General features: G+C 35.7%; 1 protein-coding gene across 4 annotated transcripts in view; it reads left to right on the forward strand.

The window, feature by feature from the left end:
• LRRK2 (leucine rich repeat kinase 2) overlaps nucleotides 1-23,915 on the forward strand; it is a 129,488-nt gene that overhangs the window by 68,003 nt on the left and 37,570 nt on the right. For all 4 annotated transcript variants that reach the window (XM_032855367.1, XM_032855369.1, XM_032855370.1 and 1 more), the window contains exons 29-39: nucleotides 238-467; nucleotides 903-1,030; nucleotides 2,598-2,816; nucleotides 6,421-6,622; nucleotides 7,718-7,806; nucleotides 13,313-13,500; nucleotides 14,464-14,618; nucleotides 15,821-15,967; nucleotides 16,109-16,300; nucleotides 17,781-17,927; nucleotides 22,252-22,352. In XM_032855367.1, coding sequence (XP_032711258.1) covers nucleotides 238-467; nucleotides 903-1,030; nucleotides 2,598-2,816; nucleotides 6,421-6,622; nucleotides 7,718-7,806; nucleotides 13,313-13,500; nucleotides 14,464-14,618; nucleotides 15,821-15,967; nucleotides 16,109-16,300; nucleotides 17,781-17,927; nucleotides 22,252-22,352 — 1,798 coding nt within the window. The remainder of the gene's footprint in view (nucleotides 1-237; nucleotides 468-902; nucleotides 1,031-2,597; nucleotides 2,817-6,420; nucleotides 6,623-7,717; nucleotides 7,807-13,312; nucleotides 13,501-14,463; nucleotides 14,619-15,820; nucleotides 15,968-16,108; nucleotides 16,301-17,780; nucleotides 17,928-22,251; nucleotides 22,353-23,915) is intronic.

The following is a 23,915-nucleotide window of genomic DNA, read 5'->3' on the forward strand; positions in this document are numbered from 1 at the left end:
ATATTTGATATTGTTACCTACCAATCATTATCAACTACACGGACATCGCTAACAAAATAGATGCATTAACAGTGTGTTGAAAGACATATACCTTGTTAGGTACATAAGAGGTGCAGTCTTTTGCATGCTATATTTTAGAACAGTCTGGTATTTTAAAGATTTCAATTAAGAATTCACCTATGTCTTAAGTACACTATTAAGCATTTTATTATTTCATTTTTGTCTTTCAAATACCAGGTTTCTTCAACAGCGTTTAAAAAAGGCTGTGCCCTATAACCGAATGAAGCTTATGATTGTGGGAAATACTGGGAGTGGTAAAACCACCTTATTGCAGCAACTGACAAAAACCAAGAAGTCAGATCTTGGGGTGCAGACCGCCACAGTTGGTATAGATGTGAAAGACTGGCCTATCCAAATTAGAGGCAAAGGGAAGAAGGACCTCATTCTGAATGTGTGGGATTTTGCAGGTATTTATTTTGCTAGAATCTTTTACTCATATTTATCTTTTATTTAGGACAGGGATTTAAAAGCGGAGATTTTGTTCCTGCAAAAGAGCTGGTAGATACTGCAAAGAGACCTGGTAGATGCTATGGAATTATTCCAAAGCTGTTTACTTCTAAATTTACCCTTGCCACCAGAGTGAATTCCATGGAGGGAAATGTTAAGAACCAGTAGGAGTCAGCTGAAGCTTAAATATTTGGTTGGTACTTCACACACAGGCTAACAGTTGTCAATCCTGAGTGAAAACCTAGTGTAGTCCTCTACGTGTGTAGTGTCTGTTGGCTGTTTCTCTCTTCTTTTGTATGCTAAGTAGAAGATATTATCACCTAAAAAAAATTTTTTTTAAGGGATGCTTGCCTCTTGTTTGAAAGGCTAAGAAAAAGTCTCCAATCTTTCTTTAGGTCGTGAGGAATTCTACAGCACTCATCCCCACTTCATGACCCAACGAGCCCTCTACCTTGCTGTCTATGACCTCAGCAAGGGGCAGGCAGAAGTGGACGCCATGAAACCTTGGCTCTTCAATATAAAGGTCGTCTGTTCTCACTATTTGAAAGTAGAAAATAATTATTTTTTTGTGTGAAAGGTGATGTGTTTTGGACAAGCAGTTGCTTCAAACAGTCTCCTCAGTTTTTTAAAAATAAAGTTAGAAGCACTAAAATGTTGAGTTGGAGAATTTTTAGTGTAATTAGGTTGTGACATGAAAATAGTGTGTTCCATATTGGCAAATGTTATAGATACTTAAAAACCTTTAACCTATAAGAGTTGAAAATATATACGTTAAAGCTATTTTTTATTATTTTATTTTATTTTCGATGGGGGAGGAGCAGAGAGAAAGGGAGAGAGAGAGTCGTAAACAGTAGGCTCCATGCTCAAAGACCCTGAGATCATGACCTGAGCTGAAATCAAGAGTTGGAAGCTTAACTGACTGAGCCACCCAGGTGCCCCTGATCATTTTATTTCTTAAATGGAGTATGAACTTCTCTAATTTAAAATAAAATATACTAAGCAAAAACAATCCATGCATTGTCATCTGTGTCCTCACTGGCAGTGTAGTATCAATTACTTCAAATCTTACACTTTTATTTTCTTTTTCCTTTTTTTTTTTTTTTTTTTTTAGATTTTATTTATTTGAGAGAGGGAGAAAGCATGAGAGGTGGGAGGGGCAGAGGGAGAAGCAGACTCCCTGCTGTGTAGGGAGCCCGATGTGGGACTCAATCCCAGGACTCCAGGGTCATGACTGAGCCGAAGGCAGTGACTTAACCAACTGAGCCACCCAGGCACCCAGATCTTGTACTTCTAAATGATACGAGCCTAGTATGCTCTTATATTTGGCATCTCTTTTTGTAATTTTTCCACCTTGTCCCTTGCTGTCATGCTTTTAGCGCTTCTTGATGGAGTACAGGTTTCGGAACTGGGTTAAAGTAAGAGTGAGTGATGCTCTTTGAATGAGCTTCAGGGGGCTCTTTTGTGAATCACATCCTTGACAAGGTTTGTGTCAGGACATTTTAGCAGATATTTTGGCTGCCTACAACTCAATTTATCATTTTGGTAATTTTCTAACTTCCTTTTTTTGTCATAACTAGCCAAAGTAAGTGAATATTATAGTGGCCATCGTACTTGCTTTAGTGCCTTTTTGTGTTGTTTTCCATGTGGACGACAAACTGAATGACTTTAAATTGAATGTAGGAGATTGAATTTACAGCTAAGGAAGTGAAAAATATAAACCATATTATGTTGCTTTGATACAGTCTTGGGCTTATTAAATGCTTATTTTATTTGGAAGTCCAAAATACACTTACAGAATAACCCATTTTAAGGCATAAAAGAAAAGAAGAATAGACTATTACTGTTATATCAGCTGCCTGAAAAGTGGTAAAACTTGGAATAAGAAGGGGCATAAGAATGACTTTGAAATTTCTTAAGGCCCATTTTCCCCCTAGATTTAAGGATGGAAAGATAGTTGACATTTTCTTTTCGATGTCTTTCAATTTCTCAGTTCCACTCTACTGAATTTCCTAAAAAGTGACTATGAACAGAACAGTAAGCAGTCTTGATTTTGAAGCAAACACAAGAGTATTCTGTATCATTTCCTGTAGGCTCGTGCTTCTTCTTCCCCTGTGATTCTTGTTGGCACACATTTGGATGTTTCTGATGAAAAGCAGCGCAAAGCCTGCATAAGTAAAATCACCAAGGAACTCTTGAACAAGCGAGGGTTTCCTGCAATAAGGGATTACCACTTTGTGAATGCCACTGAGGAATCTGATGCTTTGGCAAAGCTTCGGAAAACCATCATTAATGAGAGTCTTAATTTCAAGGTAATGTGGTTAATGCCTACTGCGGACGGGTAGATACATTTAATTGTTTAACTGCCATGTTACCCAACTGCTTAGAGATGTCAGAAGTGCTGAGAAAAGAACAGCTATCTTAAAATAGTGATTTCTTTCATAGATGTTAACATTATTAAGTCACTCCAATTTTAAAGTTGCTTACTTATGCCATTCCTTATTTCAAATGCATAGAAATGGGAATAAAAATAATTAGAGGATCCTGAAGGAAACTAAGAATGTCTGAGAGACTGAGAGAATGTTTCTGAGAGCATCTGAGAACGTTTCTGATGCCCTTTCTCTCACAGCTTTTTGTGATGGTGATTCAGTCAAATACAAGTGGATATTAGGGGTCTTGAGATCATCTTTCCTCTTGGGTTTTTGTTGTTCCTCTACTTGCTCCTTCCTTTTGGAGTTCCTGTTTTTTTGTTTTTAGTTATTTTTTTTTTTAAGATTTTATTTGTTTATTTGACAGAGAGAAACACAGCAAGAGAGGGAATACAAGCAGGGGGAATGGGAGAGGGAGAAGCAGTCTTCCCACCTGATGCGGGCTCGATCCCAGGACCCTGGGATCATGACCTGAGCTGAAGGCAGACACTTAATGACTGAGCCACCCAGGCACCCTTGGAGCTCCTCTTTTATGTGCCTCTTCATCTTCTGTGCTGCTCCTTTGAGTCTCTTGTCACTGTGATGCCCATTCTACATATTTTTCTTCCCTCCATATTGTGAGATGCCTCTTTCCTGGGGTTGCCAAGATCAGGAATTTGATTTTCAACAATGTCTAAACAATTTTTTAGTTCATATAAACTGGATTTTCTATTTCAGAAATTATGTTTTGATTTCTAAAGTTCTAGTAAGCCAAATGTGTCCATAGGGTTCTTAAAACACACATAAATTGGTTATTGGGGAGAATACTCGTTTTTAAAACTTTCAGGAAAAATAAATTTTTCCAGAGTTCTATAGATGCATGGTATAAACTGCACTGAAAATTCCTCACACAGTTCAATATGCCAAACCCGATGGTGAGTTTCACTGTTAGTCCCTGTTGGTTTAGCTCATTAGCACTAATGATCAAGGCCATGGCTTATAAGGAGGGTCTTGTTTTGCCTGGGCATTCCCAGCATAATTAATAGTGTCCCACTATGTTCTCAAAAGCATTCCAATTTGGATGATAAATTACATGGTCACCCTGGTTATAATGTGTTGGCCAGTTAGCTTATTTTTGTTCCATTTGCACAGATTATGCTCCTGTCTAAAACCTAATGGGCCATTTATAAATGTGTTGGTCTTTGTGGTGCCCGGTGAGAGAATTTGCATGTTTGTATCTTTCAACACATTTATCACAGTCACTAATGGCATCTTATGTAAGAAGAACGACACAGTATTTATTTGCAGATTTTCCTGCTTTCTTGTTGGACATATGATTAGAGAGTAGAGATTAATGTGACTTTTAAGAAATGCACAATATTATACAAAAAATATTACACAAAATACACAGATACACAAAATTGCATCCAATTAAATAGTCTCTCTACCCAGGCAGTTTTCTTCTGAGACTATACTGGTACTTCCAGAACTTTATTGTCACTTGTAACATTTTAATAGCTTCTATTTTTAGTATATATTTATTATATATTTTATTATATATGTCAGCACATATATCATTTTTAAAGAGACTTCTTCAAAACAAAAAGAATAGTTTGTTTTGAAAAAGCCTGAATTTAGTTGAAACAAAGTATGAATAGTTTAGTTGAAGTATGGATAAACTGGTTAGTTATCTGACTGGACCAGTAGCGCTTTAGCATGATAGCAAGTTACCACTACCGATCAATAAGACCAGTTTTCTTGCTGCAGTTGTTAATGAATTCTGAAGCTGACACAAGGCAGTAAAATGAATGCTTTGAGAAATGGTCGCATTATCTGAAGAAAGATGTATATTGCTAATGGTTGCATCATTCTGGCATTTTAGTTTGAAAATCTGATTGCTTTGCAGAATACTGGCTCTTTGAGAAACATTCAGAACCAATGAACCTGCCAGAACTTGAATATTCTTTCCTCCCTGACATGCTTCAATGTGTATTCAAATAGCAGCTTTTTTTAAGCCATTAGAGATTTTTTTTTTTTTTTGCCCTGTCATTTGTTTTTCATTTTTTCCTTCTGTCTTGGCTCTTCCCTAATCTTTCCCTGTCTCACCCTTATTAACATGCGTTTATGCAGACTCTAGAATAATTTTTTTTTCTTTTTTGGCTCTTGGTGACCCCCTAATCAAGCTAAAAGGAGAAGTAGGACGAAACACAATTCTGTGCCAACATTATCCCTTTCAATCTTGTCCAGCCCATTAGCAGAGCAGGATCCTCTGTTGGCCCGGTAACTCAGCCCTAAAAAATTCATCCCTTTGCTATGTAATTTGCTTTCTGTGAGAACCCTTGTTTACTTCTACATGTAGATTTTCTTTCTTGGGTTAAAACACTACCTTCAATATGAAATTCTATCTTATCTTAATTTATAAAGTGAAAATGAAAACTGGAGATTAGTGGAATTATATTTAATTTGCTGGGGCACTGGATACATGAAAACAATTTTTCGAATGACTGGAGGGGAATATGTAAGTAATAGTGTGGCTGCTATGAATAAAGCTCCTTAAGGTTCAGTTACGAGTAGAAAAAGAGCACCTAAAATCTGCATGTGAATGTGTAATAAAACCCAATTTCTGTTTATAATAAGTTAAAGAATTTAGAAATTGTCAGGTAAAAAGAATACAAGAATATATACCTGGGTTGAGAAACAGGGAGAGTTTGCCACCTGGTGGTTTTCAGAGGAATTTTAGTTACTGTTGTTAACAGTTGGATTTCTATTTAAAATCAGATTTTTCTGGGGGAAAAGTTTGGAAAAGATTTTTTTATTATAGAAATAATGGTCTAAAAGTTATTCTTTAAAAGTTTTTATATATTTCAGTTAGTAGACAATGATTAAATTACAAGTGTAACAGACCCCAAAAATCCTCCTCTTGTGTCAGAATCATTTGTGTTTAGATGAGTTATTTTCCCAAGTTTGAAGTGCCATGAAAAAGCATAGCTTGGTTGAGGAGACTTCATGTCTATCTCTGTTGAAATGTACATTCCATTAATGCAACATTTTGCAAATAACAAGCACAAAATTTAATATTTTTACCTTATGGCATAGATATATTCATCTAACAAGGCCCCAAAGTTTTGTAATACTTACTCACTTCTAATGCTAGCATATCTATTACATATATGTCTAATGTCTTGGAAAATAGCAAATCCTTAATTTATGGTTAGTGATTAATCCTGGGTTTTGTCATGGGTTTTCTGGATAGTTAGATAAATATTTCAATGTTATTTTGTTTGATAATTCTTTCTAAATTGGCTTCTGTGTTTATATTTTTCTTATTTTAATATTGTTTTATTTATTTTTCACAGCTTAGTTTCACATCACATTTTGATTTTATTAAAAAATACATTTCTAAATAGTATATCACTTCCTTAACAACTATTAGCACTGAATTTACCAACCACCTGACAAATACAGGAGTAAAATGGATTTTCACAGCTCGTCATTTGTAATTACACAGATCCGAGATCAGCCTGTTGTTGGGCAGCTGATTCCAGACTGCTATGTAGAACTTGAGAAAATCATTTTATCGGAGCGTAAAAATGTGCCAATTGAATTTCCTGTAATCGACCAGAAACGATTATTACAACTCGTAAAAGAAAATCAGCTGCAGTTGGATGAAAATGAGCTTCCTCATGCAGTTCACTTCCTAAATGAATCAGGTTTGTGGGTTTGTTACATATTTTTTCAAAGCTCCACTGTAGTCATTTATAAAAATGTATCTGAACCTTGTAAATAATTTATGTACAAAACTTAACAGAATATCCATAAGATTCTTTGATCATCGACTTTTTCCTTTTGAAAGGTCATCATGTGCAATCATATTGCATTTTCATATGCCGTATTATAGAGAAAACATTTAGAAGCTATCTAAGGGCAGTAGTGGGAAGGGTGTCTGAGCAGCAGTTAAAACATGTGGGTTCTAGAAATTGACTTAACTATCCAGGAGCTTTGAGACCCCGAGCACGAGCTGAATCCTTTTGTAGTATCAATTGAGTTTCGTGTGTGTGGAGTCATTTGTATACTGTAAAGGGGATATTTGTATATTCCCTTTATAATTCATTTGTATACTATGAAGGGGATTATTATTGGAGTGGTCTAATGGGGCACTTAGAGTATCGATGGTTGCCTGAAAGAATGGATCTTTTGAATGGCAGACCTTGCCTGTTGCATCACACATAGTCACCGTGATCTCACAGGTGAAAACACTCAGCCTAGCTTCTGTGCTATATGGGTACTTGATCAGTATGACCTTGCTAGAAATGTGTGAGTTGGTTTGTAATACTAGAGTCATTGACCAAGAAGCTTCTTTTAATCCGTAGATTCTGTTGTGTGAAAAATGAATCTTCGCATGGATTATAATCTGTTTTTTCTCTCATTATTCTTAACCCAGTAGCTTTTTGCACTCTTCTGTGTTTCTTAGCTATATTTGAAAATAAGTTATCTTTGTAGAATATACTTAGAAAGCTAAAAGATTCTGTGAATTTTTTATTATTTGTAAATATATGCAAGACAGTGCATGCCATTATCTCTAATTTGCTTATACGTGATCATTTTATCTAGTTAAAAGTACCTTATAATATTTGGACTTTAGAGCTCAGGAACTGGGATGCCCAGGTTCTAGTCTCAACTCTTCCACTAACTGCTGAGATTTCCTCATCTGTAAAATAAGGAAGTTGGACTAGAGTCTCTGTAAAGCCCCTTGATATTTGTGTATTGTAGATTCCATGTTACATTGTTTGATTTTTTTACTATAGGGGTCCTTCTTCATTTTCAAGACCCAGCACTGCAGTTAAGTGACTTATATTTTGTGGAACCCAAGTGGCTTTGTAAAGTCATGGCACAGGTTGGTATCTGGTATTTTTGTGGCGTGGGGGTAACGATTGAAGAGAAGCACAATGATTGAAGAGCACTGAGCATTATAGATTTTGTACTCAGTTAAGGTAGAAAATCCTGTACATGTAGAATACTGTAGAACAATTCGTGTAGAAGACTGCATTAAGTAGAGCTTCATGGAAGAACGGAAGATGTTTGAGAATTCACTTCAATGTCTTTGTTCCGACATATAGACAGATGTTGTATCACTCTGTTCCACAGTGCTTTTCTAGACCCTGATGACACTTTGGTTTGGTTATTGGTATAGTCAGTTGAATGGAAGCTCTATGAAAATCCTTGGGGGCAAATATACTTAAGAAAATTGGGTTGATGAGCATAAAACCTTTAACTAGATAACATGGAGGGGAGTTTTCCCTCTTGAGTGGACTATAAGCTCAAAATTGCTCACAGTTTTGGAAACTGGATGGTGATGGTTATGGCTGTCCTTTCTCCATTTATATTTCACTTGAAAAAAAATTTTCTTCTGCCAATGATAAATCAATTACCAATGAGTTTAATTAGTTATCATAACCCATCTCTACAGGCTTGCCATAGAAAACCATTCAAGCAGAATATCCTAGCTCAGTGTTTCTCAGTGTCATTACTATTGAAATTTTGGGCCAGATAATTATGTGTTGTACATTATAGGATGATTAGCAGTATCTTTGGTCTCTACCACCTCGATGCCAGTAGTAGTGCCCCAAATGTGTCCGGATATTGCCAAATATTCGTAAGGGTGCAAAATCACCCTGGTTGAGAACAGCTGCATCTAGCTTAATCATGAACTGAAGAGAGCTGGGGAGGCTGTCTCTAGCATGTTTACTCACTGGCAACCATTTTGTTTGTGGGCATAATTTACAGTTTTTAACGTGACTCCCTGAATCTTTAAAAAATTCTACCTTTTTGGATTAAAGTCATCTCTTCTAATTAAACCACACAGTAATTAAAATCCCTTCAGATAATTTTGAATGATGGTTCCTAAATTTTGTCTAAGGGAAAAAAAAGGAAGGTATTTTGGAGGGGGAACTTATTTTGGGCTAAGTCCTATATCATGGACCTTGAGAGCATATTGAAACATTGCTGGAAGTGGCAATTGTAACGTGACAGTAGTGATTATTTTGGCAGATATTTTTAAAGTAGGTTTTCTTCCTTTTGCACATATGCCATGAGGAGTATGATTCCACTCATCTGGTAAATGGGAATGAAGCTGGTAAAGTGGTCAAGAGCACAAGCTCTGGAGTCAGCATGACCTGTGTTCAAATTTTTTCTATATCTTTCCTAATTTTGTGACATTTCTTAATATTTTAAGCCTTTGTTTCTTCGCTCATACCATAAAGATAGTTACAATATTATTTTCTGTATTGCTTCCCTAACTCACTGTGAGTGAGAAGTAAATGGTAGCTAATTTTATGTTTGACCTACTTGGTAATTAAAGATATTATTTTAAGAAATTAAAAAAACCTTCAAAATTATAAAGATGCATCCATATAGTTTTGGAAAGTGTGCCAGGTACAGAGCTAAATAAAAAATATGTGTAGGTGGGTGTGTTCCGTACAGCAAAGGGAGTTTTAAATATACCCTGAGGATTTTGTTGTCCTAGATGACAGACTGTTTTGGAAAATAACTAAAGTCTATATAGTCAAGAAAAGGCTAAAGTTACACTAAAAAGTGATGTGCTTCCATGGGAATTGGGAATATTTAAAGTTGCACAGATATGGATAATGCAGGGGACATATCTTATTCAGTAGAATGAAGAATTGGTTTGCATCAGAATCACCATCTTTTAACGAAAGCAACCTTCCACCATAACCACAGTAAAATCCCTGAGGATTCATAGGATAATTAAGTTGAAACTCCATGAAAGTTCTTATTAGCGTAGTTATACTATAAATATAATTTAAGTAAAAATTAAGTCAAGAATTTGAATACTTCAAAGTTATATTGAAAGATAAATCTAAAGAGTCAGTAGAATAATAATCTAAATTTCTTATTAATTTAATAAATACCATCATTTTTGTTTATGCTGATACATTAAAATATAATGTTATTTTCACCGACTTAAAGAGAATGAAAACTATGGTCAACTGAAGACAAGAATGTCTTGTCTGACACCCATCAGCAAAAATAAATAGGGGTGTTCACTACCATGAATCATCGAGGCAAGGAAAGAAACAATTTCATGGTGCAGAAGCTCTAATGAACCTACCCACCCTCTCTGTGCCCCAGACTATTAGGTCACTAAACTTATTAAAAAAGTTTTCATTACTGCACAGAGAAGTTTGCAAAACTCATTTAACCATGTGACAAAAGAGAGATGAAAGGCACTTATTGAGTTAATCAGGTGGAACATTAAAGAAAGAGTTTGCATAGCAGTTTAATCTTGACAAAATCTTGGGTGAGGAATTTGGGAAAATTTCTTTCTTTGCATAAGGGCATAAATTAGCATTGTAAGTTACTAGGCTGAAGGAATATTAAGAGTTCTTTCAAAGGTGATAAAATTAAGATAATGTTTCAGTGTTTTATTGCTATGTAACAAGATACCCCAAAACTTGGAGAAAACAAGTTAACTTGGAGTAAAACATCAATATTTTCTGTTTCTCACTGTTCTCTGGGTTGGCTGTGCTCAGCTGTGCAGTTCTGCTCCACATGGTATTAAGGTTGGCTTGCTTTGTTGAGCCAGGTGGGAAAGCCCAAGAGAGCTATACTCACACTTTTGGTGTATTGGTTCTCCTCCATATGACCATATGACCATTCCTTTCAAACGGTAGGCACAGAACTGATAAAATGTCACTTCTGCCACATTCTAGAGACAAGAATAACCAGAAAGCCCATCCAGATTCAAGAGGAAGAGAAATGAATGGATTTCTTTTCTTGAAGGATCAAACACCATGCATATGTAGGGAGAGAAGAAATTCATGTGTCCGTCTTTGGATACTATTTACTACAAATAGTGGTAGCATATAATAGGTCTACTAAAAACAATCCAACACAAACCTCTATTTTAAAATCAATATGTCTAGGGACTTGTGGCTGGCTCAGTCAGAAGAGTGTACAGTTTTTGATCCTTGGGGTTGTGAGTTCAAGCCCCATGTTGGGTGTAGACATTACTTAAATAAATAAATTTTAAAAAATAAAAAAAATGAAGTCAATGTGCCTAAATAAAACAAATTAGAAGAGATATACAATAATGGCTAACATATAAGTGTTACTTGTGCACTGTTCAAACATTTTCTCATGTAATTCTCAGAGCAACTCTTTTAAATAGTATTATATTAGTCTTCATCTTGAAGATGAAGAAATTGATGGGCAGAGAAGTGAAATAATTTATCCAAAGTTACATATTTAGAAAGAAGTAGAGTTAGGAAGTAGTCAAACTAAGTAGTTTGACTCCAGTACCTATAAAACTGACCCCAGGATAAAGTGCTCCAAACGTCATTTTCCCCAAATTCTGTCATCCAGCAATTGGTTTGATACCTGCAATGTTCTAGATATTGTTCTGCTGTTGGGGCTGTAAGCATAGATAAAACAAGGTTCCTGCATTCACAGACCTGACATTCAGCTGGGAGGAAATAACCAATAAATAAACACTTAAAATGTCAGGTGGTAGAGTGCTATAAAGAAAATATAAAGTATGATTGGGAATAGAGAGTGAATTGTCAGACAAGGTCTTAGCAACTCTAAAAATGCCAGAACAGCAAACAGTTTTCTTTACCACCTAAATTATAAGAGTGTCCTGGGCTATAAAGTGCACAATATGGGAGAGGTCCCAAACTGCAGTTTTTATTATTTAATGACCCATTTATATATTCTCATTAGACACAATTATGTTCAGCCAGTCATGCATTCATCGATTCAGTAAACATTGTATGTACCAAATAGAGATATAAAGATGAGGGAGAGAAGCGTTTGGGCCTAAGGATTTTACAAACCAATATTTCACCCAACTGCATAATAAAATGCATAATGTATGCTCCTATTGAAGTATCCCTTACATGTTAAAGATCGAAATCAATTAAGCACAAGCCTTTTTAAATTTTTTTTAAGATTTTATTTATTTATTTGAGAGAGAATGAGTGAGAGAGAGCATGAGAGAGGAGAAGGTCAGAGGGAGAAGCAGACTTCCCAGGGAGCTGGGAGCCTGATGTGGGATTCAATCCTGGAATCATGACCTGAGCCGAAGACAGTCGCTCAACCAACTGAGCCACCCAGGCGCCCAAGCACAAGCCTTTTTAAAAGGTGATGGACATTGGGGAGGGTATGTGCTATGGTGAGTGCTGTGAATTGTGTAAGATTGATGATTCACAGACCTGTACCCCTGAAACAAATAATACATTATATGTTAATAAAAAAATAGAAATGAAAAGAAAAAAAGTTAATTTGGCTAAGTAAAATGAATAAGAATATATGGATAGTCATGGCTAACATATGAGGGCTTATTATATGCTAAAAATTGTCCTATCACCTTGCATGCCTTACTTATCTTATTTCAGTGTCATGGCAGTCTAAGGGACAGTCACTTTTATTATCTGATTGAAACTGTGGCTTAAGGAAATTATATACCTTTCTCCAGATAACACAGCTAGTACTAGAACCTGAATTTGAACCTGGGTTCTTCTGAATTTATACTTTAACTGCTATGATTATGCTCAAAGCTGAATCTATGGTCTCTATGGTAGTATCATCTGAATTTCTTCTTAAAACAGATTCTCAAGCTTCATGCCAGACCTATGGATCCCGACTCCAAATGGAGGCCAGCAAAATTCTGTAGTTACTTTGTTTGAGAATCACTAATAGACTCTACTATACTGCCTCCCTTCCCATTGATAGAAACCATTTTCTATTCTGTAAATGTAAAGTAACATTTCTATGGCAAACCTATAGTGAGAACACAGTCTGGAAGATAATTTCCCTGTGAATATATTGTTGATGAGACTATAATAAGGATGGGGGGGATGTTGGATTGATCTGTTAATTGGAGCTGGGAAAGCTTAAGTTTTATTGATTTCAGACGCTCTCTCTAATTTTGGATTTGAATTCATTCTCTTAATTTAATGTATCTTTTGTGGAGGAGTGATTGCTCCACTGGGCTTCTAGGTTGCTTGGCTGCTAGTAGAGAAATTAGGTCCTGTGTTATACCTGACAACATTAAAATTGTTCTGATCACTTTCACCAAGCAAAGAGAGACAAAATGCTTTGAATTCAAAACTTTTCAGAAAATAGGGGCACCTGGGTGGCTTAATCGTTTAGTGGTTTCAGCTCAGGTCATGGTATTGGGTCCTGGGATCCAGCCCCAAGCCCTGAGCTCCATTCTGGGCTTCACGCTCAGCAGGGAATGTGCTTCCCCTCTCCTTCTCCCTCTGCCTCTCCCCCTACTCCAGCACATACTCTGTCTCTAAAATAAATAAATAAATAAATTTATTTTTAAAAATTTTCAGAAAAGAAATTCTAGTGATTTTTTACAAGTTTAAATCTTTCAGATTTTGACAGTGAAAGTGGAAGGCTATCCAAAACATCCTAAAGGAATCATTTCACGTAGAGATGTGGAAAAATTTCTTTCAAAGAAAAAGAGATTTCCGAAGAACTACATGTCACAGTACTTTAAACTCTTAGAAAAATTCCAGATTGCCTTGCCAATAGGAGAAGAATATTTGCTGGTTCCAAGCAGGTAAACTTAAACTTAAAAATTCCATTACCCTTTGTAAATTCACCAGCTATTATATGTTTTAATTGTCAAAATAACTTTGGTTTATGATAAGTGTACTAATTTTTTTGTTTCCTATGTATACTTTCTACTGAAATGTAGCATTTACTTTTAATGAAAACACTATATTTGACATTTTTAAAGTATAGTAAATGACTTGTTTTATGTATGTAATTACTATTTGGTTAAGCACTGTTTTAATTACGTAAGAAAGGGAAATAGTGATGTGTGTGTGTGTGTGTGTGTGTGTGTGTGTTTGTGTGTGTGTGTATTTATTCATGTGTGTCCTTACATGGCAGCTGAGAGAGTTATATTAGACAGGTTCTGGGAGAATCTTTTCTCAGCCTTTTGGCTAAGATCAAGCATAGACAAGTTCTGGGGAGATAGTGAGTTTTCTTCAGAAGAATTTATGGCAGTGAATTTTCTGAGGAAAGCAGCAATACAACGAAGGCCTAAGTTCTAATCCTGTATTATAGAAAAATTTCTTGTTGCTTTATATTTTTTTATTGCTGGGAAATGTTATAAGGTATATGACCTTGAAAAGTACAAATTGCATTGATTGGTAGATGCTATCCAATTCTAAAAGCTGGATATTCTAAAAATACACATATGCTTTTTATAGGACATGCATTTTTTCAAGTTTTATATAATCCCTTAAAACTTATCTATGTGTAACTAATTATAATTATTTATTAGTGTAAATAGGATTGCTGAAAAAAGTCCTGCATCCGAGCATGCATTTGAATTGATTGAGTAGCCATTGAATTTTTGAAGAAGGAAGGGCATATAGCAAAAGAACATTATAAAAAAGTGCAATTGCCTAGAATATTTATCTTTAGTTCATTGATTTTAGGGAGTAAAACACTTTGGTTAACGTGGTTGGGTGTTCTATGAAGATATATAGTGCTGCTCTCCTTTTCTCTTTAGTTTGTCTGACCACAGGCCTGTGATAGAGCTTCCCCATTGTGAGAACTCTGAAATTATCATTCGATTATATGAAATGCCTTATTTTCCAATGGGATTTTGGTCCAGGTTAATCAATCGATTACTTGAAATTTCACCTTACATGCTTTCAGGAAGAGGTATGTATTTAATGAGGACTTAATATTTGAAAAGTTAGGGGAAAAGTATATTAAAATTGTCATGTCATTTTCACAGAGTTTACTTATTTGCAAGGCCACTGAAAATCAGAAAATAAGCTAATAAAACTTTGGAGTAGCCAAGATAAAGACACAGAGGCTCACGTACATTGATGCAGTTTGTCGAGAGGAAATGTCTCAAGTCCTCACTCAAAGCCTATTTGTTTTTATTTTAGACACATTTATAATAAGTAGGAATATCTTGCTTTCCAAGGCAAAGCAGAGTAGAAGCAACAATTTTAGAAGGTCAGATTATAGGAGTGATTGATGTAGAAACACACACACACACACACAGGAAAACTAGAAGTGACTATCACTGCAAATCCAGGGAGTTTTACTTAATAGGTTGTGACCATTTAGACCATTCAATGCAGAGACTTTAATAGTTCTCTTCTGCACGATGCCTTGAGTGATTTGCAAAAAAGAATAAAAATGGGTGTTTATAATGCGAGCTCTTTCTTCTGGAAGAAAGAGAGATCTTAGTGTTCCGAAAGGAAAATAGCATTTTGGGGGTTTAAATCAGCATTATGTGGGTGTTACTGCATTCTGAAATAAACCTTATCTTGCTTGCAATTAATAGAGGTAGTTACATTACATTAAAACAAAATATACAGGAAGTTTTGATTTTATTGTGACAACCTCCTTTTAAGAGTTTTTTTAAAGTTATGAGAATTTGGGGTGTTTGGGTGGCTCAGTCCTTTAAGTGTCTGATTTAGTTTCAGCTCAGGTCATGACCTCAGGGTTTTGAGATCAAGCCTGCTTAAGATTCTCTCACTCTCCCTCTGCCCCTCCCCACCCACCACTCTCACTCTTTCTTGCTCTTAGAAAAAAAATGGAAGGTTACGAGAACTTATTTATGATTCTTTTTCTTCTATTAAGCATACTAAACTATTTAACATCAAGAACTTGAACTCTCTCTTGGGTTACCTTTTGTTTATTTCCTTGCAAAATTAAGGCTGAAATACTTAATTTCATATGTAATAGATATGGATGGGGACTTGCATCATTAACAATTCCAGCACTTTGTTTCAAAACAAATATATCTCTATTAGTTACTTTTGGTATGTTCAATGGTTTTTCTGCTCCTTTAATTTATGGAGTAGTTTATAATTAATGGATACATTTGGGTCCATTTAAACTTTCAGAACGAGCACTTCGTCCAAACAGAATGTACTGGCGACAAGGCATCTACTTGAATTGGTCTCCTGAAGCTTATTGTCTGGTAGGATCTGAAGTCTTAGACAATCATCCTGAGAGTTTCTTAAAAATTACAGTTCCTTCTTGTAGAAAAGGTAAGGAAATTAATTCAAAACTTTGAATTGTACCACTAAAGAAATTTAAACATTAAAAAAAAAAAATCTCTGTAGTTTCCAGCTTTGAAACAGAATATGGTTCAGAGAGGGTGTTGATGAGCTGTCCTTTGGATTATGTAGGCTGTATTCTTCTGGGCCAAGTTGTGGACCACATTGATTCTCTAATGGAAGAATGGTTTCCTGGACTACTGGAGATTGATATCTGTGGTGAAGGAGAAACTCTGTTGAAGAAATGGGCATTATATAGTTTTAATGATGGTGAAGAGCATCAAAAAATCTTACTTGATGACTTGATGAAGAAAGCAGAAGAAGGTAGTGTTGATAGAACTTCTTAATGTTTTTAACTGATATTTTCAATATTTATGGAGTTTTATAATAAATGTAAAAATCATTCTTCTCATAAAGGATGGGTTAGGGAATACTACATTCAATTATAGTGAAAGCTGACAAAGATGGATTATATTTGTTACCAAGAAAACATTTGTATTCTAGATTCACATTTTTGGTTTGAGAGTTTGAGTATCGGCTCACTGAGTAACTTAACCTCATCTGTGAAATAGGAATACTAAAACCTACCTCATAGAATTGTTATGAGGATTAAAATAGATGTGGCATGCTTCCAGAATTTGGCTATTATAAATATTGCTGCAGTAAACATAGGGGTGTATATATCTTTTTGAATTAGTGTTTTCATTTTCATTGGGTAAATACTCAGTAGTGGAATAACGGAATCACATGGTGTTTCTATTTTTAATTTTTCAAGGAAACGCCACACTGTTTTCCACAGTGGCTGCACCAGTTTGCATTCCCACCAATAGCACATGAGGATTCTTTTCATTTCACATTCCTGCCAACACTTGTTATTTTTTGGTTTTGATTGTAGTCCTTTTGACAGGTGTAAGGTGATACCTCATTGTGGTTTTGATTTATATTTCCCTGATGACTAGTGATGTTGAGCAACCCAAATGTCCACTGATAGATGATTGTATAAAGAAGATGTGGGCTATATGCATATATGTGTACACACACACACACACACACACACACACACATATACACACAGTGGAATATTACTCGGTCATAAAAAAGAAGGAAATCTTGCCATTTGTTACATGGACGGAACTAGGGAGTATAATGTTGAGGGCAATGAGTCAGACAAACAAAGACAAATACCATATGATTTCACTCTTTGTGGAACTTAAAAAAACAGAACAAACAAAGGAAGAAGAAAAAAAAAGGAGGCACGAAAAACCCAGACTCAAATACAGAAAACAAACTGGTAATTACCAGAAGGGGAGGTGGGTTGGGAGATGTGTGAAATAAGTGCAGTGGAGTAAGAGTACATGTATCATGATGAGCTCTGAGAAATGTAGCGAAGTGTTGAATCATTATATTGTACACCTGAAATTAATGTAACACTGTATGTTAATTATACTTGCACAAAAAAATAGGCTAATACATAGAAAAACTTAGCAACTTGTTAACCATGTAATAAGTGCCCTCACGAATGTGGTTTAAGTAGAGAATAGATTATTTCCTAGACAGATGTCAGTCCTAGGCAGTTCTGAATTCTAGTTTCTAATGACTGAACCTAGGAATAAGTTTTTAACATTCTAAGTAGATAGCTATTAATCAAACCTTTAAAACTTTCTTAGGTTTTCTAGAGAAAAATAAGATTGGTAAGAAAACCTAAAAGAGTGATTAGAAATTGTAGTAAATGTGATTATTTTTGTACAAATTTATGTACTTCCTTAAAAGTTTGTTCTTAAAAAGTGTTTTATGTACTTCTCAGGAGACCTTCTAGTAAATCCAGATCAACCAAGGCTCACCATTCCAATATCTCAAATTGCTCCTGACTTAATTTTGGCTGACCTGCCTAGAAATATTATGTTGAATAATGATGAATTGGAATTTGAACAAGCTCCTGAGTTTCTCTTAGGTAACTATATTTGTTGGTTTAAGAATAAAAATTAGGATATAATTTTTCCGTATAACCTAGAAAATATTCAACTATATTGTCATAGTTTATAGTGTCTTCATATATTCGTTATAATGGTTTTTTTCCAGAATGATCTATTTAAAAGTAATATGTTACAGACAAGGAATTTGCTTTGCACACATTCCTTTTTTCTTAAATTTTTAATTTTTTTATTAACATATAATGTATTATTAGCCCCAGGGGTACAGGTCTCTGAATCGCCAGGTTTACACACTTCACAGCACTCACCATTTGCACACATTCTTATGGATGAGGTTCAAGATAAGGATGGGGCTGCTGTGGAAGCACACGTTTGTGAAACACATCCTTACATTGGCCTTAAGTGCTGGAAATGAGGGAGGCAGTTAAGGAGATTTTCAGTTGTTGTAATGCCGTCATTTTTCAGTCTTGAAAAGACAGAATAAGTAAAGGAAGAACACCTCGATGTAGTCATAAGAGCAGTTTTGTTCCTTAGGAAAGCAAGCATGAATTCTCATAAAAATATTCATAAAAAGCAGTTTGGGATGAAAAATTGAGAAGCATTATTAAATCAGTGATATACTCAAGTTCTAAGCCTTCTTGAGAGTCACTGGGAACCATGAAGAGCATTGGGTTGAGTTAATGTAAAGTATTTGAAGACAGCTCTGGATTTACTTTGTGGACTATTCATTGTTATATCTATATACATTTAATTTTAATTAAATTTCCACAGAAAGAATGCCTAAAATATATCTGTCAGTATATTAAAATTATTAATAAAGAATATCAAAAATCTGGGACATGACATGTAAAGGTAAAGAAACTGCCTTGTACCTTTATTCTTCATATCAGCTGAGAAATTTAGAATGAATTTGAATGCTTTGGAACTCTGAAAATGAATATATTAGTAATAGTGGGTTAACACAAAATTCTGAAATGTCAATGCCAAATCCTAGATCTTAACCAATACCAAACTTGACTTGTGATTCCAAGGGTACAGGTAAGCACCAGGCACACTGTAGTCTTTCTCTGAAGGGGTCTCAAGCTATAGACAAAGCTCCCCCAAATATCTCTTATTAGTGCATACAATGTGTTTCATATTAATGGGTACTTTTTGAACAATGTATGTAGAAATGTTTACAAAGTTCATTTTTGAAGCACTGTGAGTTTTTTTTTTCAGTTTTATTGATGTAATTGACATACAGCACTGTAAGTTTAAGGTATACAGCAAATGATTTGACTCTACATATATCATGAAATGATTACCACAATGAATGTAGTTAAAATTGATTATCCCATATAGATATAAAAGAAAAAAAATTATTAGTGGTGAGTTCTTACAGGATTAAGTCTCTTAACAACTTTCAATATATATTATATAGCAGTGTTAACTATAGTCATCATGATGTACATTCCACCCCTGGTGCTTATTTCTCTTATAACTGGAAGTTTTTACTTTTGACCACCTCTAAAAGCATCCGTGTTCTGTATTCCATTCATTACACAGAGGGAAGTTTTTATATAAGTACTCCCATTCTCTAGTCCCATGTCCTGTAAACCCATAAATTCCATGTTCATTTACAATTTAGATCAGGGTTTCTGAAACTTTGCACTATTGCTGTCTCAGACTGATTGATTCTTTGTTATGGGAGCTGTCCCTCATTGTATGGTATTTAGTAGCAGCCTTGACCTTTGCCCACTAGATGTCAGTGGTATATCCTCACCCCCCATCCCGAGGTATGACAATCAACATGTCTCCAGACATTGCAAAAGGTAGAGGGTAGGGATAAGGGAGCAACAGCGTCCTAGTTGAGAATCAGTGATCTAAACAAATGAGATATATCCTTCTAAAAACATTTTACAAACAGACTTCCCTGTGTTTTTATGCTGAGGTAATGTGGTAGAGGTCATTTATTGCCATTTTCATTATAGGGCAGGAGTAAATTTCAGGCCTTCAGTTAACACTTTCTTCTAAGATGGCAGTTACTATATGAACCTTTTGATAGATTTGTAAATATTAATAGACTTGTTTTATGAAAAAATTTTAAATGCACAGTTATAGGGTTTTGTGTGTCTGAGGAGTTGTGAGGTATGTTTCATCTTCAGGGGACTATTTTTCCAGAGAGCCATAATAGAAAGGTACTTCAATGGTGTGATCTGATGGGTTTAGGAAGGTTTCCTTGCCTTCAAGTTTTTTTCACACTTCGTTGTCACAAATGTGCAATAACGGTCCTTAACCTTATTTTTAGTGTTAGCCATCTGAGGGAGGTGACTGTCCATGCTCCGTTTTCATATGGCAGTGATTCAAAATAGGGAAGGGCTTAAAAAAATTAGAAATCTCTACTACTCTCACCTGAAATTTTTATATCTCTTTAGAGTGTATTTCTTCTCTCTGCTTATTTGTTTTTTCTTTGTTGTCGAGAGTTGTCCAGATTGAGGGGAACCAGAATATCCATCTGTCTTACTCTTTCTTTCCTTTCCCCTTCCACTTGTTTTCTTTCTCTTTTCCCTCTCCTGTTTGCCCAGTCTTGCTTTGATTCAAATATTTAACTGATCTGATAGACTTCTTTTCTCTCCAAAACTCTCAGTACCATCAGTATTGAGTAATCGTTTTAGAAGTTGGATATTTATTGAGTACTGGAAGGAAGGGGTGGGAGGATACCGAGACTGAAAATACACAGATGATATTTTCCGAGATCAGACGAGATCGGGCCCATTCAGGGTGGTATGGCTGTAGACCACAGATGATATTTTAACATGTCTACCATATAGTAGAAATATGACATATGCTCAAATGAATACTTATTATTTTTATTTTTAATGTATATTGTTTCTGAGCATAAAATACTATATACTTACAAGTACTTATCATGGAGATGAAAAGACACAATACAAAAACAAAAATATTAAAAATCACAAAATATCTAAGCTTCCCACAGTTGCATAATATCACCACTTAGAAATAACAGATCTCAACATTGTTCTATTTCTCTATAGATTTTTCTGAGTTCATTCACTTATGTCAGTCAAGTGCTTGCATTTCAAAGCACTAAATGAGAACCATAAAGATGATACAAATAAGGATATACTGTGTGTCAGTGAAGAGTAATAGTCCATGGAGTTGATCATGGTCGATTTCTCAGGCTTTGGTGTCTCAATATATATTGTGCTTTACAGACTTGATAAACTCCACAGAGGGTGAGATGATAGAGCAGAGGAGCTCTTTAAGCAACTGCCTAACAATGGTACGGAAGCTTGAAGATACAAAGCATGTTCAGGAAATTTTGGCTATTCCAGTTTTCTAGAACAGTTGTTCTCAACCCTGGTTGTTCATAACTGTCACCTGGTGAATTAAAAGAAAAAAATACTAATGATCATTAACTCCTGTGATTAATTAGGTCAGAATCTTTGAGGGTGGACTGAGACATTGGTGTTTTTAGAAAGTTCCTCAGATGTCCTGTGCAGCCCAAACCAAGAGAACCACTGGGCTGGAGCCCAGAGAATGAGCAGTAGGACAGGAAGAGAAACAAGAATTTGGAGCTGCAATATGGATTTGTCTCTGATTTGAAATCTTATTTCATAGACAGCATAGAATAATTTGTTTTTGAACAAGAGAATGACATAATAAAAGTGTTATAGGGAGATTGATTCTGTAGGAGAGGTAGACTGCTTCAGAGGGGATGAACTCAGAAGGCCTCCACAGTCTAGGCAGAAGCACCAAGGGCATCCAATGGGTGTGGTGGGAATGGAAATGGAAAGGAGGCATGGGGCAAAGAACTAAGATGATTTTTTCGTTTTGGCTCTAGAATGCCTATGAAAAGAGGTTTTAAATTTCGTTTGTTGTTATTGTTTTAGTGAGCTATATGAGGTAGAATAAAAACTGGTTTGGAGACCAGATGATGAGGGTGGCTTCTGATGGAGCATGGTTGAGATTTGGAGGGGCATGCCAGTGAGCTGCAGTGCAAAGTTGTAAATAAAGGATAGAGTTCAGAAGGTGGCTTGTGGCTATAGATAAAGATGTGAAACACTCAACCTATCGGAAGCGATGAAGTTAGGGAGTCAGTGAGGTAGTTGAGAGGGGAAAATGTAGACAGAGATGGGAAGGCTGGAACAAAATCTTTAGGTGTGTCATAGTTCACGGAGTAGAAGGAGGAAGAGTGGGCATCAGAGGAGACTTGTTTCAACAGAACAAGTAGGTCAGATTTCTGTTCATGTGCACAACATATGTAATTAGAACTAATATAATTCATCTGGCTTTTCTAGTTGGACAGATTAACTGAAGTGCTTTGTACTTTCTTTTCAAAAGGTGATGGCAGTTTTGGATCTGTTTATCGGGCAGCCTATGAAGGGGAAGAAGTGGCTGTGAAGATTTTCAATAAACATACATCACTTAGACTGTTAAGACAAGTAAGAAATCCAATAATATTACTACATTACATCAGACATTGGTAATCTCCTGAAACTCTGGTTTTGCATGTGTTTGTGAAAATCCAAAATGACCGCATTTCCTCCAGGCTTACCTGAGTTTAGTTATGAAATCCCGCCTTTGTCTTTACCTCATGGAGTTAAAAAAAAAAAACAAAAACAACTTTGTTTTGTTTCTCCTGTTGGAAAAATGAAGAAAAGACAGTATTCTGAGAATTCTTGTCCCAGGCATCATAGTTACATCCCAAGTACAGAAGAGAAGAGGGTACCTCTTTTGAGGTCTTGTATTTCAGAGGAACCCAAATCCTGTACACAGGGTTTCTGTGGTTTCTCTTCTATCACATGTTTCTCTTGGTTTCTCTTCTATCACATGTTCTTTTCTCCATAAGCACTTTATGTTCAGGACGGTGCTGTGTACTGATTGGCTTGGGCCTGTGTTATTCAATCTGTATGGTAATGCAGATAGTATTACTTAGAATAGTCCCACCTTTTTCAGAGGCTGGGGTTCGGGTCAATTCCCCCCAAAATTCATGGTCTGCTTGGGTGAGGGTTGGATAATTCAGCAAAAATCAAGGTACCCTGGGGCACCTGGGTGGCTCAGATAGTTGGGCATCTGCCTTCAGTTCGGGTCATGATCTCCAGGTCTTGGGATTGAGCCCTGCATAGGGCTCCTGGCTCAGTGGGGAGTCTGCTTCTCCCTCTCCCTCTACTGCCCCCCCTGCTCATGCTCTCTCTTTGTATCTCTCTGTCTCAAATAAATAAATAAAATCTTAAAAAAAAAAATCAAGCTACCCTTCGGAAGAAGGAAGAGTGAGTGGATATTGAAAGCAAAGCCAACAGTGGTGACTCTAGTACCCTCTCTGATACTGAGTACTCATGGGGATTTATTCTATTTTCTGACAGTAGGAATGAGAGAGTGAGTCAGAGTGAGAGTAAAGGTAAAATCCAATTTGAATTCTGTAATCTTATGCCAGAACTCAACTGTATTTTTAATCTATTCATTCTTATTTAAAAAAAAATTGAGAAGTAATTTGTGCCTAAGTCTGAAACAAAATGTCTCGTGTAAACTAAAAAAAAAAAAAAAAAAAGGAATAGTTACAATATATTATTTACTCTGAATAATGAAAATAATTCCATGTCTGTGTAAAATATTCTGGATTAAATTTATTAGTGGTATCAAAATTACACTGTGGCTCTAGAAATAAGTTAATAAACATTTTATAACTAGAATCAAGTCCGTGAAGAAAATCTGGACACAGTCTCTTTCAATCTGTAGGCAATTGGTTGTATAAATTGATTTTTCAGCCTTAGTCATTACTCTTTACTATGTGTTTCAAATTTTATACAGTGTACTCAGGGAATCCTGTTGAAAATCAGAACACTAAGGATCTATACAGGACTGAGTAGGGTATAGGCAGCTCAGTGACCCAAGGAAATGGTAGGAGAAATAGTAATAGTAGAGTGTGTGTTAGGCTTGTTCTTTTTAATTTTTTTAAAGATTTTGTTTATGTATTTGAGAGAGAGAGAGAGAGAGGAAGAAAGCAC

Source organism: Lontra canadensis, unplaced genomic scaffold (genome assembly GCF_010015895.1).
Source record: "Lontra canadensis isolate GAN:19392208 unplaced genomic scaffold, GSC_riverotter_1.0 scaffold9, whole genome shotgun sequence".
Taxonomy (NCBI): Eukaryota; Metazoa; Chordata; class Mammalia; order Carnivora; family Mustelidae; genus Lontra; species Lontra canadensis.